This window comes from Ursus americanus, chromosome 2 (genome assembly GCF_024610735.1).
Source record: "Ursus americanus isolate L20-20 chromosome 2, mUrsAme1.1.p, whole genome shotgun sequence".
NCBI classification, from domain to species: domain Eukaryota; kingdom Metazoa; phylum Chordata; class Mammalia; order Carnivora; family Ursidae; genus Ursus; species Ursus americanus.
In genome coordinates this window covers 99,860,337-99,879,276 of record NC_142128.1, presented here as the reverse complement: position 1 = coordinate 99,879,276, position 18,940 = coordinate 99,860,337, and the positions used below count along the sequence as shown (strand labels likewise).

The window sequence follows — 18,940 nt, the reverse complement described above, 5'->3', positions numbered from 1 at the left end:
TCCAAGGTTTGGAGACATTTCTCTCTTACCCCTGTCTTCTAGACTAAAAGGAACTTCAAATTCTGTATCATTTAATTATTTCTGGTAGTTACTTTCAGGTTGTACTTTGTTCCAGTAGATTCCTTTACTTCAGTGATTCTGTACACATTAGATTTAAAAGGTGGAACATTTTTAAGATGCTGAACTGGGGTCCCACCCCTCCCTCCTATTCTCAGTCCAGCCACTGCGGCCGTCTGTCTGCGCGTAAATATGGGGTCTTCACTATGGTAGGCTTAAGGGTCTCAACCTTCCCAGGTTCACACAGACTCTTGGAAGTCCATTATTTCCAGCAGTCCTAACTGCGGTCATGCACATGGGCTCGCTTCCTCAGGACGCTGCCTCCATCACAGATTTTATAAGCACTTACACAGCCCTATGAACCCCCAAAGATGTAACTAGCTGACTGTCCTACAGTTCTGTTAATAAAGCTCTAACATTAAGGCAGGACATTATATACTTTGGCCTTGCGTTTTAGTATCTTTTTGACACTGATCTCAACTTTAAACATTATGCTAAATGGAGCTCATTAATAGGTAGTAAATGTTTGAGGCAGTTTAATTTAGCATGGCATCCTGCATCCCTTTGCACAAGATTGAGTCCTGCGGCTCTGTTGTTGACGGTCTTATTTAACGTCTCTTTCTCTCAGGCGTTGTCTTGGGACCACCTGCACCTCCGCCCCCCCCTCCACTCCCCCCAGGTCCTGCCCCGGCTCCAGCAGCACTGCCCCCCCACCCGGGGCCTCCGCCCCCACCTCCGCTCCCCGCCTCGGGGCCTCCACCCCCACCCCCTCCGCCCCCTCTTCCTAATCAAGCGCCCCCCCCTCCCCCTCCACCTCCTGCTCCCCCCCTCCCTGCATCTGGATTTTTTGCGGGATCCGCGTCTGAAGACAATCGCCCTTTGACTGGACTTGCGGCTGCCATCGCCGGAGCGAAACTGAGGAAAGTGTCCCGGGTAAATGCACCTCCACGTCTCTGTGCTTTCTGCTTGTGTCTATTCTTCCTCAGTAACGGGGATAGCGGATTTACTGTCTTCCCATTTCATGAATCCTGTGTTACATCATTGATTTAAAAATTCGGGATAATTTCTACTTACAGAAAAGTTGCAAGAATATAGCCTCTGTAAACGCACCACACAGACTCACCACTTTCACGTTTTACCGTATTTGCTTAATTATTCTCCACGTGTGTTTTCCTTCTGGGGGACACACACACGCTCCCTTTTTGTCTGAATTGAGAGTGAGTCAGACACACCACGCCCCCGTTTCCCTAAACACTGGAGCGTGGGGTCATTAGGAGCAGGGACATTCACCTATACGTGCCCACTGGAGAACGAGTAGGATCAGGAAGTTTAATTGACAGACTCTTCTAATCTACAAATGTATTCAAATGCCACGTATTGTCCAACAATGTCCTTTATGGCAGTTTTCTTTTCTAGCCCGAGATCACTCAGTACATTTAGCTGCGATGTCCTGAGTTTGCCATAAAATCTGGGACAGTTCCTCACTCTTTCGTACGTGAGGTTGACTTTGGCAAGGTCTGCAGAACTGTCTCTGGAGCCTGCCCTTCAGTTTGGTTTCCCCGATAGTTTCCTCAAGATTAGATTTGGATTATGCGTGTTTTGGCAGATTACTTATTTTTGTGCCACCAGAGTGACATGTCCTCCTCCGTGTATGGAACAGGGAGACGTGATAATGTTTTATCCCATTATTGTTGATGTAAACGTGGATGAAACTTCCACTGATTAATAAAAAGTTAATGCCAATCACTCCATTCGTTCTTAGAAAGTTTTAAAAAATAATATTTGGATGTTTTTATTGAAATTAATGTCATAAGCACAGGAGTTTACTTTCTGTCTGTATTCTCATCAAGATGGAGGATGCTTCTTTCCCAAGCGGAGGGACCACCGTCGGTGTGAACCCAGCCTCCTCGAAGTCAGACACAGGTCGTGGGAATGGACCCCTTCCTTTAGGAGGCAGTGGATTAATGGAAGAAATGAGTGCCCTGCTGGCCAGGAGGTGAGTGAGAAACTGTGTGAACACGTTCGGGATTGAGAGGATTATGTTCATTTTATTAAAAAACAATTTAACTAGACGCAGTTCCTCCCTTTTGGAGTTGTTTTTATACTCAGAGTTAGATGAATTTTCAAAAAATCTTCTTTCTAGGAGAAGAATTGCTGAAAAGGGATCAACAATAGAAACAGAACAAAAAGAGGACAAAAACGTAAGTTCATGAAGAGAGTGTACCCCAACTGAAAACGGGAAAGCCCGGCGTGGCTCATTCAGGGAGCGATGTCAGAGATGGGGTGGAACTTACAATTCCTTATTTCAGCTCTTCACAGATTACAAATGGCTTGTTTCGAGCGTGATGTATCCCATTTTCCTAGCGTTCTTGTGAGGCGGGCAGGGCATGGGGATCTGCCAGGAAAATGCTGCACTCAGCTGTGGGGCGAATGCTGTATCTTCACCCGATGTTCTGAATCTCTTAGGGTCTCCGTGTCCTTGTGTTGAAAAGGAAGGAATTGGGTGAATCCCCTAGGAGCCCCATGTTTATTAGCTGTGCCCCCACCTGCCGCTACGTCCAGCTCAGCAGCAGGGCTCATGCCGCGCAGGGAGGACGGGGGCTGTGGGGGATACAGGAGGCAGGTCTGGGCTGCAACGGAAGGGAGAGGAGGCTGATGAAGGACGCAGTGGGAAACGCAGCAGGCATGTTGGAAATGGAAGCATGTGAGCCCCTGACTCTGTGTCTAGCTTGCTGGTGGGTACGATGTGATTGATAAGTGTTTCTGTCTATTTAGGAAGATTCGGAGCCCGTAACTTCCAAGGCCTCGTCAACAAGTACACCTGGTAAGTTCAGGAGGTCTGTTTTAACCTTTATGAGCCTTCTCGAAATACTAATACTGCTCGGTTAAAAATGCCCCATTTACCCATGTTGGGACCAAGTGCCTGCCTGGTGATGAAAACAAAGTTGTTCGTTCACACTTGAAGGCACTGACTTGCTTTTCCTCTGCCTTTGTGATATGGAGAGATCCATTAAAACCCAAAGTTTTTTTCTGATGATTCTTTGAAAATCGTAACTTTTACACATTCCATGTGTACTGCTGTGGATGATTTGAGGTTATTCACTAGAGCACAGAGACATACGTTATCAGATGAAGGGAAGTACTTTTAATCCTGGATTCTTAAAGATGAAGATTAGGTGAGCACGTAGTTAGCACTGATGTCCATTTCAAAACATTCTCAAATGGAGAGAGTTGTCCTTTTAACCATGCGTTTGGGTAATACTGATAATCAGGGAAATAAAGCTGCTCATTTGTAAGGAAAAAAGAAGCCTCATTACAGCTTTGGGCAAGTGGTATTGAACTCCACGCAGTTTCTGATGCTGAGGGCTCTAGGTTGCGATTATATTCCATAGAGTACGAACAAACTACCTCTCCCTGGAGGTGCCTGACCAGCACAGCATCCGTGATGAGGATGTGAGGTGCCCTTTCCTGTGTTTGACTGAAGCCAGGAGCTGGTCTTACCTGTTCAGCTTTTTATCTAATTTGAAATAAAGTGACATGAATAAATTTGGTAATTTTGATGAATTAATGTCTAGAATGGCCCATGAGAAGTTTTTATAGAGAAATGTCCACAGTAATTCCTACACATTTTGGTTTGGAGACTACCAGCAACCTCTAGAATTCCGCTGTTTAGAAATCCTAAAAAATTCTGTTTTTGTGATTGTAACCCATTTGCCAAAAAAAAAAAAAAAAAAAAACCTCACATTCTCATTGAATGGTGGCTATTCAATATTTTGATGGCTGTACTGTGGTTAATATTGTGACTTTGTAAATTGTTTTTCCTCTAAATGGGACTCAGATCAGTTTGTTGATATTACTTTCATTAAAAATTATCTGGTTTATGAACTACTTTATCTTTCTTCCAGAAGCCAAAATTAGCATATATGCTGTTACTAAGAACACAGACTCTGTAGAACTCCACTGTCAGTTGGGGTCACAGAACTGTTTACAAGTTGAAAAGAACTATGAATCCATCCCCCTCCCCCAGGGGATGACCGTATTTTTATACAGATTTGCTCATCATTTCACTCGTGCGCTCCCTGAAGCTTCTCCAGACCCTGAGCTGAGAATTCCATCTCTATCGCTAGAGAGGCTGTGCACCTCCTGGTGTGTGGGCTTCCGGTGTCAGAGACTTGGCAGCCTGCACTTTCCCGGGGGGCTCGTCATACTTGCTTATTAATGTCCTCTCATTTTAAGGTCTGAAGGTGTACAAATTGGAATCCTTATAGATTTTAATTAACGTTCAGCATTGTACTTAAAAATTTTTCATCTGTATTACCACATAAACATGTATGATGTTACTTAGTATTTCGTTATTGGTTTCACAATAAATAACTCTGGGAGCACATAGGAGACTTCATAACTTACGTACCTTGTTTTTAAAGAACCAACAAGAAAACCTTGGGAAAGAACAAATACAATGAACGGCAGCAAGTCACCTGTTATCTCCAGGTATGTTTGTTTTCTGACTTCTATGCTACATGTGTATTTAAAAAGGAATTGACATGTGAATGGTAGATTTGAAATAGTACAAAGGAGCAGATAAAACCTGGAATCCTCCTACTGCTGGAGACCACTGAGCACCATCAGATTTTTCCTAGTGAATTGTCGGGTTGCTTACTGTTGGCCAGGTTGTCTGAAATTTTAAGATAGTTTTTATTCCTCCCGATTTTTTTTTATTTTGAAAAATTCAAAACTACAGTAAAGTTGAGAGAATAATAGAGGAAACACCCATGTACCTGTCACCTAGATTCCCCAGTTACTAGTTTTACCCCACTGGCATGAGCTCTTACCTCCCTTCCACACGTGTTTCTCTGGAGTGTTGGAAAGCAGTTTGCAAATGCCTCAGCATTTTCCCTAAGAACTGGGATATCCTCCTGCGTAACCCCAGTACTGTTGTCACTTTCAAGAAATTTAATGTTGAACAATGAGAGAGCAAAGTAAAAGAGAGCAAAATAAAACCTGAAGCTATGAATTTGTGAAGTAGAAAGATTGAGTTCTCTCTCAGTAGAAATTTCTACTTAAAACCAACTTAGTAAGGATAGTGCCCAGAAACAAGACTAGTGAATTTCTGTTTCTACCAGTGGCTGTGAGGCATGGTCTTAGCGAATTCAGCATTGCTTAGCTAGGCATATTTTATTGTCGTAACTAAATTTGTATCTCAGATCTTGAACATAGATGAAACTTTTTCTGGATTTATGAGACCGTTTAAAGGACTTAAATTTTTTTCCAGAAAAAAAGTATGTGTTTAGAGACTAAAAAGTTTTTGGCCTTTTCTTTCTGAGCTCTTTGCTTTATTTTTACCTCTTAAAAAGTAAACTTGATTCTAATAATAGAAAGCTAATAAAGAAAAATACAAGGATAGACCTCACATTGTCATAAATCTGTTCAGCGTGAGCCTAAATCTAAATCTGGATTTGTTTTTATGTGGTTCTTTGTGCCAGGAGGAAAGATCTGGTGATGACAGAGTTATTTAAGTTCCTCAAAGCCTTTTCGACTATTTAGAAACTTTTAGTTTCTCACTGACTAAAAGATGAATGTATTTGATTTTAGGAGAAAAATGCAGGAATTGCCTTTGGTGGACATGTTTTCAGTAGAGGAGAAAAATTGCACATTTTTGTTTATCAGATACCTGATTGATGTGGCCTTCCGATGCGTCTCTGGTAGTTTTTATAGATTTCTCCACTAGCACGTTTTGAAGACTAATTTATCAAGTCCGTATCAGAGAACAGAATCGTGATGTCCCGTGTATCTTTTAAAAACATACATGGGACAGGGAAGAATCTTTCTCTCTGTGTCTGCTCTTCATCCCTACCTTAACTGATACGGGTTCCATAGTGAGCAAACCCTGAGTCCATGGAGGGACATGAAATAGGTTCTCCAAATGGAATAAAAGTTCCTTGATGTGTTTGGGTTCATTTAAAAAATACTCTTTGAAAGATTTTTCAGAGTTCTAAAGGAAGTTTAATAAGTGTTCTGAAAGTCACCATTTAAAAAGGACTTTCCTGTAGATGAACTGAATATTGGTTCTTATTATCCAGTAGTGTGTCGTAATGGTGTTCTGCTCTGGTGGGTGGTTTTCCTCTCCTTTCCTGAAATGGAAATTTGGAAAATCCCATTTCTTTCCTGACCACTCATATAGCTTTTGATAGATTTGATCCAGCCAGTGATAGGTGTCTTAAAATTTTACCCCAAGCAGTTTTAAGCCATGAAAGATTTGAAAAGTATGTTGAAAGGATTAAACTGTATGGTTTTTCTTCCCAAGTTTTGTCCCCTGTTCCTGCTGAGAGCCAGTGTATTGGCCACTTGATGTTTTTATCTAAATGCACGTCATCCTCGCATGGCAGTGAAAGTACCCCTTTCTCTTACAAACGTCCATGTTGAGGTTATGTCAGTGGTAGGATTGATTAATACTCTGTCATACACACAAGGTGCTGTGTTGTACTGTATTAGGGAAGATGCCAGATAGCAGGGTCAAAGCAAAAATGTCATTAAAATTACCTTAAACTCCGACTGGAATGTCCCATTGGGAATGTGTGAGTTCTCGTATGGTTTTCAGTAAGAGCTCACAGGTTTTATATTGAAGGTGATAAAAGAGCTTACATGCTCTGTTTCTGAGATGAGTTAATTTTGCGTACTTCAAGCTACAGTGATTTTTACTATGTTTTGAAACTTGTTGATACTTTGTGTAGTAGCTTTTACTATGTCTGCAGTCTCTCAAAGTGGTCATTGCACCACGATTCCCTTTCTGTTCTCTGTAATTGTCAGACGAGCATCCTTACATAACTAGAATTAGGGTCCACGTATCTTCTTTTGTATTGGGAAAAAACTGTTGTAAGGTTAATGGACTCCTTTCATTGTTTTGCTGTGACTACAAATCTATAAAACAGGAACATAGTATGAATTATTTTTTTAAAGTTCTATTGTATTTCCCTTTAAATGGTTTTTCCCCTTCATAGACGGGATTCTCCAAGGAAAAATCAGATTGTTTTTGACAACAGGTCCTATGATTCATTACACAGGTATCATCCTGATGTGACTTTGTGGTTTGAGACTTTGAAATAACATGTTGAGGATAGGGCTGAGCTTTTTCTACCTGGATTGGTAATCACCACAAGGGAGCTACTTTAGGAAAATAGAATCTTTCATATTTAGCTTTATTTAGAGCACTTTTTAAAAAACACTACAAGATTTTAATTAGAAAAGTTAATAGGGTTCATTCCCCTGCCTTCATTTTCTGGTTGGATCAGGACACACGTGAATGGTGGGCACATCAGCAAGGCTAGAGTGGAGTCTGAGGCCGCCTATGTCTTCTCCAGGCCCTTTTTGTAGCTTTTGCATTTTCTTCTAAAGGCTTTTCTCCTTAGAAGCTTGAGACAAGGCCTTTAAAAGGTAGAGTAGAAGATTTGTACTGTGTGCTAGTGGAACACGGGACTGTATTACAGCCACACTTGTGAAAAACGTATTCCTGGAGGGACATCCGTGTCTCGTCCGTACTTGGCAGTGGATTGTGTGCCTTCACCAGTCTGACGTCTCCCGTCCTGGGCAGGTGGTTTTCTAGGATGAGTCCTGTTACACCGTTTTTTTAATTAAGAAAATTAAGAACCATGTATTTCTTTCTTAATTAAAGAAATTGACAATTTTTTAAAAATCCTCAAGTGTTTAAGCTTATATTTAGAATTAATTTGGTAGAGGGACTTTAAATATTGTGGTAGTTATTTTATAGGCAGCTGTTTAGAGGTAACACAGAAACCTCTGGGAAGGCCTCGTACTTTGTTATCAATTATGGTGAAAACCCATAGATTACAAATAACAGAGGTATGCCCATGTTATTATATGTGCCTATTTTTAAAAATACACATGAAGTCTCCTGGGAACATGACTTAAATAGTATATGGAGGGGTGTCTATGGCAGTGAGTCAGGAGCTCTGCAGACTGTATTTGGCCAAGTTATTTTCATACTATTGATGATTAAAATATTTGATAAGTTTGTCAGCCAGTTAAATCTGTGTAAAATGTTGATATTACAAGCACGAAATCATTTTTCCTGCTTTTTTCAAGGTGGTTTAATCATTGTCACCAAAAGAATTACTTAGAAATTTTGCTAGTACATAGGAAAATAGCATTTAATGAGATTTTCTGTTATTAATCTTCTCAGTTCTCTTACTGCTTTCCCACGTAGGGTCCCTTGATAGAATAATGTTGATAAACCTTTTTTTAAAAAGTGGTGATTACTTCTTTCCTTCAGTATGAAAAGTTCCCCCCTTTAGTTAATTATCATGGTGGTGGTGCTGGTGGTGGATTGCATGTTAGCATGAATTAAAATTTCTTAATTGCATGTTTCCTCAGTCGTTTATTATATAACAATAATGTGTTGTATTGTTTAATAAGTATGGGTATATTCATAACATACTGCCTGGTTAATTAGCAGACTATAGTCGTTCGTGTGAACGTCGGGGATATTCGTTATATAACCTTAGGAGAAAAGCATTCACTGGTTGTACCACTTAAATGTGAAAAGTGAAAGAAAAGCAGAGTAATTAAGAGTGTAGGTCAGGAGAGCAGGAACAGACAGCGGGGGTAAACGAAATGCAGCGTGTGGACCCTCAGGGGTGTTCACCAGGGCGGCCTGTGCCCGGAACGCCTGCCTGGCCTGCCGTGGCTCTCAGTACGTCCTCCGTGACCGGGGGATGCAGCCGCCCCCTCAGCAAAGTGAAAAGGTGTGTCCTCTCTAGAGGAAAGGGAATACGCTCTGTAAGTAAGTCGTCTTTTCCCCCCAGTGCCCAGCTCAGGGCTTATGGAGTGAAGTTTTCTGAAAGTTGTTTTTCCCTGCTTCATACAAGCAGAGCAGCAGAGGTCTCATAAAATAAAATTGGCTGACTTGCTTTGTATGACAACCTGTTAAGCAGTCATACGTTTGATATGAAAGCAAATTAACTCAATATTTCATCTTCACAAATAACGCCTGTGGGTTTGGAGTATAATATGCCTTGTAAGAGTTGTGAAATCATAACTTTGAAAAGTTACTGTGTGTACCGAGTTTCAGTTCAGATTTGTGACGTTGGTACTTGAAGATACATGACTCAGCGGATAGTTTTCATCTGCATTGAGTTGCAGCCCTCAGAGCGAAACATGGCCACTTACCATACTAAACCAGAACATAGAGGAGTGCCCAGTTAAGACTCTAGATTTTCCACTGGGATTTTCTCTACTTGCCGAAATTGGAAAGGAGCCATGACTGGTTTATTTGATACTGAAACTCTTGCTTAAAATATACCTAATTTCTAAGACTTATTTCTTCATGTAGAATTTTTAATAGAAGCTAAACTTCTGAACATGTAGTAATAATCTTCTGTGTGGCATTTCCTTTTTTTTTTTAATTTAAAGATTTATTTATTAGAGAGAATGTGCATGCGAGGGGGAGGGACAGTGGAGAGGGAGAGAATCCCAAGCAGACTCCCCACTGAGTGTGGAACCCCATGTGGGGCTCAAGCCCGCGACCCTGAGATCACAACCCCAGCCGAAACCAAGATTCAGATGCTTAACTGACTGAGCCACCAGGCACCCTGTTGTTTTGTTGTTTTGTTTTTTTTAAACAAAATAAGTTTGTGTAAGTAGTTAGCTGGAAACACATCATTCAGATGGCATCTCCATAAAAACTTGTCTGGAAACAGCCACATAGCCAACTGGATATGAATATCCTTTTCATTTTTTCCCCAGCATTCTTACTTATTTGGATGCTCAAAATGGCATGAAACACACAGAACGAATCATGCTTATTACTAAGTTGGTTTTTTCCCGTAAACCAAGGCACAGAATTTGTAAACTGATGCATCTTAGTGGTTGGTCTGCCAGGTGTTTCATAGGCTCTGTACACTTTCAGAAGAACGAGATCGTGCTCCTTGGGCCTCGATGTCACAGCTGGTCAGGTGTGTCTGTTCCCGTCAGCGTGCTGCACACCCCGTTTCCTGCCGTCTGCGCAGAGAATGTGCTCCTCTGCCCTTTATTGAAGAGCATTTTCATCCCATCACTGTTGTCTGATTTCTTTACAAATAACTGGACACACTGAGCAAAGTGAAAAATACCATCCGTTTTCTGTTCTAATCAGTCCTGCAACTTTGACGATTAACTTTTTAACATCTGTGTTTTAAGAAAAGTACTGAAATCTGGTGTTGGGTTGGTAAATTTGCAATTTTTTGTGAACTCCTTAAACATCCCAAGTATTGTTTACCTGTCCTGGAAATTCCATTTGTACAGACCAAAATCTGCACCTTCATCACAGCCCAGTGCCAACGGCGTCCAGACGGAGGGGCTAGACTACGACAGGCTGAAGCAGGTAGGCGCTCGCCAGCAGCTTTTCCTCCCCGTGCACTGGTTTCTCTGTAAAAATGTCTGTGTGCTGGCATTTGACAGATGGTGAATGTACTGGAAAAGAATATAGAGTTTAGATCTTTCTATACAAATGAAACAGTGACATGAGTACTGTATTGTTTTTTTCAAATCTTCGTTTTTTTTTTGGTTCAGTGCGTTCACGTAAAGTTCCAGCAGTGGTGAAGGGTGGGGGCAGGTGGCTTAATGATATAAAATAAACTTTATATGTCAGTGCATGGTGTGTAATTGTGAAGGAAAATGGGGTTGCACTTTCTACTTACCTGTTGACAAAAATGGACCCAGTGAATCTGGTTTTGGCAAGAATGTGAGGGAAATGGGCACTCTCGTATACTTTTATTTCCTAGGAAGCAGTTGGGAAAATAGATCACAGGCCTTAAAAATAAATACCTTACCTTTGAACCCAGCAATTTCACTTCCAAGAATTTATGCTACGAAAATACTGCAGAAGTATATAAATCCACAGTGTTGGGGAGGGCCCGGTGACCATTAAGGGACCAAAAATGAGAGTATTGAATACTGAATGGTGAGCACTCGCCCATGCTAGGTGAAACAGACAGGGAACCAAACAGTATGAACAGTTATCTCAACTTTATAAAAAAGAAAAGGATCTTGTCCATATTTTGGATACCTCTGCATTATACACATAGGTACTCAAACAAGAAAGGGGAAGGAGTGATAGGTGAGAAGATGTGTAGGGCTTTAAAATATTTTATTCCCAGAAGAGGTAAAATAAATTTTTAAAAAATGGCAGTGTTAAAAAGATTTAAAGAGGAGGGGCAGTGTACACACCTTAGTAAGACAACGTCGGTTTCACGGACCTAAGCCCAGAGTAGCTGCAGGAAGCAAGGCCCCCCCGGGGACCTATGAGAGCAGTGACCGTCACCACCAGTCCCTGTCACAGCAGGCCAGGCGCTGGCTGGACTCTTAGCATGGTGTGTCTTCTGGTCCTCGTGGGAGGCCCATCAGACAGTGTTAGACTCAGACTCTGCGCATCTGAGATTCCGAGGAGTTCCACGGCTCAGTCGCACAGCTCAGTCAGTAGCTGAGTCAGGATCGGAGCCCACATCTTTCCTCAAAGCCAGTGCTCCCTGTGGTGTCACTCCTTTGTTTAAATGCTAGTAAATGTTTGGCGGCTCAAAAGGGGACCCAGAATGTTGCAGTAATAGGCATTCAAAATTAAAGTCAAATACGAATTAAAGGGAGAAATACTAACCATAATTTCAGATAAATCTAATTTTTATACTGTAAAGTTATTTGAAAAGTTAAATTGAGTCCTATAAGTTTGAAAAGGAAGCTTGAGGTCATTGATAATCAAGCCCTCATTTTCCTGTATATTAAACATGGCTTTCTTTTCTTGAAAAACACTTTAAAGTAGACACTGGCACGCACTTGAGAACGTGGTAACTTCTTGGCTATCTGAAGCAGTGGGGAAGAGAGGAAAGTTCTCCTGCTAGGGCAGATTTTAATATGAATTTAAATAAGGATATCTGATAGTCTGTACTAATAATTTCTGTGCTTGTTTCCTCATTGGTAAAGTGGAGGAGTTATACTAATTGAGTGTTTCAACCTTATTTTAAACATGAAAAGGTTTTTAAGAAAATGAGCCTTAAATAGAGCGATTTAATTTTACCTGAGGTGTGCAGTAGTAAAGGTCACATATTGGAACTAATCCATCCAAAGGGTAGGTGTTACTCTTCAAATTGCGTCACCTTGTCAAAGCCCTTTTAGCTGTCGTGTGACACTGTGCTGGTAATTTGGGGCGGGGAGGGGCAGAGGGAGAGGGAGCGAGAGTATTAAGCAGGCTCCACGCCCAGCCCGGAACCCAAAGCAGGGCTATATCGTGCAATGCTGAGACCGTGACCAGAGCCGAAATCAAGAATCAGACGCTCAACTGACTGAGCCACCCAGGAGCCCCTGTTCTTATGGATTTTTTAAGTTTGGGCAGGGGTGGGGTGGTTGTCCATGATTTCAAAGTGAACTTATAAATACAGATTTTGCAAAATTTTTGAAGGCGGATGGTTTTCATGGAGGAAGGAGCGTCTAGAACAACACTATTAAACCAAAATACAAATAGGGGCCACACAAGTACTTTAAAATTTCTAGTAGCCATATTAAACAGGTAAAGAGAAACAGGTGAATTTCATTTTAATATATTTCAGTTAATATAACCGAAATAACATTTCAATATGTAATCAATATTTTAAAATTACTAAAGAATTATTACACATTATTTTCTTCTTGCTAAGTCTTTGAAATCTGGTGTGTGCTTTACCCTGGCAGCACATCTCATTTCACACTGGCCACATCTCAGGTGCTCGGTGGCTGCGTGTGGCTGTGTCTGCCATATCGGACCCTCTAAGTCCAGACAGGGCCCCATCCACCCTCGTCTCTACCCATTAGGGCAGCTCCAGGGGAAAATCGGTTTCCTTGAAGCAAGGTGTGGCAGCTGTGGTGTGATTCCTAAGGAATCCCATACTTCAGACCAGATCACAGGTTGGCCAGGATCTGCTTGTCTAGTTTACTTTTCCTGTTCTTGAAATTTCATTATGCTCCACCTTTCAGACTGCTTCTGGAAGACAAGGCTGAAAGCGGAGCTACTATCTTTTCTAGAAATTAACCTGAATCCTACCTTTCACTGGATGGCAGAATTATTTTTTAGTTTCAGAGAGTATTCTAATGTTTCATGTTTTGCTAGGCTAGAATAAGCGAAGACTAGTAAGACTGTTAAAACATGATTTGCCCGGATTACTCTAAGACAGCCTTGTCTGGGAGGGACTCTGGCAATACAAACTATACATCATACTTCATATATTCTTAAAATTCTAATGAGCAACAGTATTTGTAGTGGTAGGTTTTTTTTTTTTTCCCTGTATTCCTGATGTGTTTCTCTAATATTTTAGGACATTTTAGATGAAATGAGAAAAGAATTAACAAAGCTAAAAGAAGAGCTCATTGATGGTGAGTATATAAACAGATTTGCTGTCCCTGTAATGTTTGAGAATACCCATTTTTAAGGAAATGCACATAAAGAAATAACCAGTTTATTACTTAGGGCATAAAACAATTACTTTTGCATAGTAACCTGCCTTTTGCTTGGCTTAGGATGTCAGGGAGGAGCCCTCTCCTTACAATGGAAGTTATTTGTAAAAATCGGGATAAATGAGGTCCCTACGTGTCAGGGGTTGAGTAGCGTCAGATGGAAATCCAGGCTGACGGGGCTCGGCTCTGGCCTCACATCCCACCCCGCTGTCTTCTCTGTGGATGCTGAGCCCACAGAGTCCGTGTCGTCACTGTGTACACAAAAGGGAGGGCGCAAATGAATTAGTGTGTGTGTGTGTACATATATATAAATTATACCATCTTTGGGTTAAGAAAACAAAGGTCTGTGCAGTGGAACATGCAGGGTCCGTTCGTCTCTTTATTACTTGGAGTTTGAAGACAGCCTCTGAGATTTCTTAGGAATGAATCACTCATTGATTTTACCTCATCATTGTATTTACTTGAAATACATTTCCTTTTCGTGCCCAGCGATCAGGCAAGAACTGAGCAAGTCCAATTCTGCGTAGAGAGACGAACCAAGGAGGAATAGGACTTAAGTCTGGAGAAAGGAGAGAGACCCCTGCAAACAACAGCTGTTAACAACAACAAACCCCTACATTTGTGAGCTGTGAGAAGACAGTGGAGACAAACAGTCGGAAAGAGGAAACCAACATCCTCGCGAGCCTTCAGACGCTGTTACTCTGGCGATAAGCTATTTCCCTCCCAGTTTGCTGCTTTTTTCTGACCTTTTCAACAGGATGGAAGAGTCGGATACAAGTTCCTGTTTCGTAGTTATGCAGAAAATACTAAACCCATCAGGCAAGATCGCCACGCATTGAAATATTTTCATGTCAAGACAAAAATCGCACGTTTTTCACAGTCCATTGCTAAAATAAAGAGGAGAAAGGCTTAAGAAGTTTGTTTTCAGAGAGTGCTGACGAAGAATTGAGCAAGTTATGCTATTGTATTGTAAATGTTTCTCTCAGGTTTGTCTTCCTATCACATTGGATATTCCGTGAGGATTGGAGATCAGCCCTGTGTAGGTTAAGATCCTAAGAGTGGAACAAATGGAATTGTATGTGCTTTCCAAGGGTGATATTTATAAGAAAGTGTCCTAAAAATGATTTGTCTGGCTTGAGGAATTTTAGAATGATAGGAAGTCTCTCGAGTTAGCCTTCATGCAATTTTGTAGATTAAAACATAAAATTCGTCCAGAATTTAAAGATTTAGATGCCTTCCTAAATTGTTAAAATGCTTTACCAAATCTGACTCCTACGTAACACACACCAGTGGTCAAATGTAAAACAATATATTGTAGACTTACCGTAGGTTTTCAACCTTTTTTAGATTTATGCATGTGGACATTTTTATAATGTAATTACAACCACCACAAAATTAGCTTTTTTAATTGCAGACAGTAATGCATGTCCCACTAATAACGTAGGGGCCTTTTCAAGGCCTGGTCCCAGGGAAAACCTTTTGTAGAGTATAGGGGGGTGGGAGGAAGGAAGGAATAATTTTTCTTTTAAAGTTAATTTCTGCACTGTCTTTTTTTTCTCAATTACCTGCATGAATAATAATGAGGAATATTTTGTGACTTTAATTGGTAAATTGGTAAATATGTTAGCAGAACCAAGTACTCAATCTTTTACATCATGTCTTCAGCTGTTCGTATTTTAACTTGAATAATCTCAGCGGTCTGGAACATGATTCTGAGCTTCACATGGATTACATCGTACTGTGGAACTCGAAAATTCGATCCCTGAATTTGGCAGTTACTTACTACCTAGGTGCCCGCAGTTGGACAGGTGTCAGGTACATGTTCCTGACCAGGAAGCTGCTTTTGAATTTCATTACGTGGAAACACACGAAGTAGCGATGTCAGCAGCAACTGATGTCACAGACACCACGTGGCAGAGGGGACCAGCGAGGGGCTCTGCGTGGTTCTCTTGTCGTGACAGAGCGAGACTCAGGTGGTGGGAAGAAGGACCTAGGTCCTCTTCTTACCCCCACACGGGTGTGCACACACATGTGTGCACATGTAATCCATGCCCTTCCCCTGGAAACTCTCGAAGATTGAAATAGGGGAGAAATTCTATATGTTGCAAGGATAGGTTTGTTTTTTTTTTTTAATTTAGGAAATCACAAATTCTCCAGGCTCTCCATCTTGATTTATGCTTCAGTTACGTGCCATATTTGCTTTGAAATCTTTGATAATCTGAAGTTTTACTAAAATTTTGAAGAAATAATTCATTTTCATCTTTTTCTAGATTTTGTAACCTCAGTTGGTCAGAGCTTCTTGGTAGCATAGTTTACCACTCAAAAAGGTTTGAGTGAGGGAATTATTTTCCTTGTTAAAATAGTTTCTGTTTCTGTAGAGACTTCAGTTTCAGATTAATTTGTGATGGATGAGCCATCATAATTCAAGTCCACAGTTCTGTTCTATCAACCGTTCATCGTCAGGCAGTAGTAGGAAAGGCATCCAAGCTGCAGCAAGCCTCTAAAGTACTGTCTTCTAAAAGAAATCAGAGGCACTTTGATCTTTATTACTGTCCTTTTGGTTATGCAAACACTTAGATGGTATAAACGCTCACGTCCCCTATAAATCTGGTGAGAAATCACTTGATTTTGTCGGTGAAGTTAGTCTCTAGTAGGATAGGATACTGGGTACAAGTGGTCCAAAGTCAGAGGAAAGACTACAGCAACACGCTAGATCTTAATGAGGAGCTGGTGTATGCACTCGGTGTCTCGTGCCTTGGTCCGATCCTCCCAGGATGTCTGTGTAACAGGACAGAACCAGTGCTGGGTCACATCGCATTCCATCAGTGTGCGTTCGCCTGGATCGCTAAATGTGTTCTTCCCAATCACCGTACACATTTACTGTCCTACAGGACAGTTTTGTCATCGTTAGAGATTTCAGTAATTCCAGTGGGAAGCAGAAGCTCATGTGACTTCCCTTAGCGAGGTGATGTTCCTTGGAACCCGTCATGCGGACGGTGTTCGTGCTCTGTGTTCACTGGGTGTCCGAAGCTGAGTGCAGTTCAGGGAGTCCTTTCTGATTTCAGGAAGGCACTTCTTTCCTCAACACTGTGATCTGACCCGTGACAAATCTGTCCTAGATGCTCTGTAAATGGCCAGCAGTCCATTGCAAACCAACTGAATGTATACATCCTACCGCCGGTGCTGAAATCTCTCCAGAGCAGTCATCGTGATTTCACAGTTTGTTCACAATTTGCAAGCATCACGTGTCAATCAGAACTGAAGATGAAACACTAATGAATGTTGGTTCTCATGCTTTAGGTGTGCTTCCTTTTTAGATTTTTCGGTTCTCTGCTATTTTTACCGTACTGTTTCATTTAAATTTCCTACACGCTAACTTCGTTTGTGTGATTGAAATAAACTTGCAGTATATACGTGTTGCTTGTTTGTGACACTTAGATGACACTGTGAAGTGATCTTTCGGCTCTAAAATAAGTTCTCTTGAATGCGAAAAGCCTGTGGCTTCACTACCCAAAGTCTACACAGCTCGTCACTATTCCTTCCAGATTTCCGGATTCGAAAATACTGAGTAACAGACAAAGGGAAGACGTGATCGTGTGTCTGCTGTTCGTTTGAAACGGCTGTTGTGGGTCCCCCCTTCCTGTCTCCCCTCGGCCCGTCTTGGCGCAGTGGTCTGCTCTTCCCGTCAAGAGAGTGACAAAGGTTTAATTTTACTGTTTTAATCTATGGCATAGACACTGAAACTCACACAGTTACTGTTTCCCTTGATGTAGTTGGCGGGGGAAAGGACCTTAGCAAGCACTGAATTTTAAGCATAGTAAAGTCTGATCTGTGGTGTTTAGTGTGCCGACTTCTTGAAGCCTTCGTATGAGCAGGAACACTGTTTATCTGACTTCACGTGGTACTGATTTTGAGTCCGTTGTGAGATTCTGATGTCTTCATTGGAGGTACAGTAACCCCTGTCTTTACTCTGTCACCACACCCCACGTTTCTCTCCGTCATCCTCTCCCCTTTTCGTGGGCGCCTGCAGCCATGTCAGCCGTCTCAGGCCCTTGCTCCCCTTCATGTATACATCATAATGTTCGTCTACAAACTAGAAGTCACTTCTGTCCCATTCAGATGTGAATTAAGCAACATGGGGCACCTGGGTGGCTCAGTCGGTTAAGCGTCCAACGCTTGGTTTCATCTCAGGGTTGTGGGATCGAGCCCCACGTTGGGCTCTGCGCTCAGCATGGAGTCTGCTTGTCCCTCTGCCTCTGTCCCTGCCCCTGCCCTCTTGCTCTCTCTCGTAAATAAATAAAATCTTTTTTTTTTTTTTAAAGAAGTGAATTAAGTAACAGATTGCAACCTTTTCAACTTGCCCCGCCACAGCTTCTGTGTCTCCTAAGATCTGTATATGCCTTCAGTGCCGTTTGAAGAGTTGACCTCTCACTTCTAAGTGTTATCCTCCAGAGCACAGTTTACAAAGGGATGCTGCATCATAACTTTATAACCCCATCACCTTTAAATCTGTCGATGGGTAGCATGGAAACGGCACCACATAAAGTGTAGTGTGTGAAAGAACGCTCTAGGGGCTCTTGCTCTTTTATGTGTCTGTCCTATAATCCTGTTTCCTAAAGACACTTACTTCATAATCCCAAACCTGTGGTTGTAGTGCCAGTTTTGTTTTTACTAGAAAGATGAATTTGTGTCCGTACGTCTCCCTGAGGAGACTCTGAGGGATGCGAAAGGGTCCCCGGAGTGCTGCATCCAAAGGGCTGATGCTTAGTACATCTGACTTGTCACTGAAAAGCCACTTAGTATTTATACTCGGATGATTTTGACGTTGTCAGAACTTGAAGCATGTGTAAGGACCCATGAATCTGGGTGAACAGAAATGTTCTAGGTGCCTTCCGTGCCATGACGATGGAGTGAAGAACACTGACTCAAGAGTAGCCTTCTCTGGAGTCTGAGCACATTGGCGAAGATGCTGGAGCGGGCAGCCCTCCAGGAAATGACGTTTCTGCAACCGAACCCTAGAGGGGCCAACATCCAGATGGGCCGTGGGCTTCCCGTGTCCCTGTTATGTTATCTGTAGAGAGTTTTTGAGAGTCGAGATTTTTATATCCTAATAATACTAGAAGAGTGAAGCCTTCAACTTAAGTCTAAGACTGATTAGAAAAGAAACGGCTACGACAGCACATGGGTGGCAGGGCTGTGCGGGCCGGGGACGACAGGCCCGCCACGGGTGCTCCCCTGAGGGGCAGCGGGGTCTTCCGGGAAGGACACACATTCACACACTGCTCCAGGTACAAGCTGTGTGAACTGACCTGCCTTTCTAAGTAGTTTTTCTTTATAAGCTAGCTGTTTTTATGAGAGGGTGAATCCCTGACTTGGGCATAGTGACTTAGGATGTAAAGGAATGACAGCCACA

The 18,940-nt window shown here is 41.9% G+C and overlaps 1 protein-coding gene across 3 annotated transcripts in view; it reads left to right on the top strand.

Annotated features, from left to right (window-relative positions):
- ENAH (ENAH actin regulator) overlaps positions 1-16,940 on the top strand; it is a 135,728-nt gene extending 118,788 nt beyond the window's left edge. For 2 of the 3 annotated variants that reach the window (XM_087859272.1, XM_087859267.1), the window contains exons 7-15: positions 686-990; positions 1,908-2,053; positions 2,201-2,258; positions 2,833-2,881; positions 4,482-4,548; positions 7,056-7,118; positions 10,354-10,432; positions 13,389-13,446; positions 14,017-16,940. In XM_087859272.1, the coding sequence (XP_087715398.1) occupies positions 686-990; positions 1,908-2,053; positions 2,201-2,258; positions 2,833-2,881; positions 4,482-4,548; positions 7,056-7,118; positions 10,354-10,432; positions 13,389-13,446; positions 14,017-14,054 (863 nt within the window). In that variant the 3' untranslated portion in view covers positions 14,055-16,940. The remainder of the gene's footprint in view (positions 1-685; positions 991-1,907; positions 2,054-2,200; positions 2,259-2,832; positions 2,882-4,481; positions 4,549-7,055; positions 7,119-10,353; positions 10,433-13,388; positions 13,447-14,016) is intronic. The other variant, XM_087859270.1, reaches the window with a different exon arrangement.
- Positions 16,941-18,940: the final 2,000 nt, after the last annotated feature.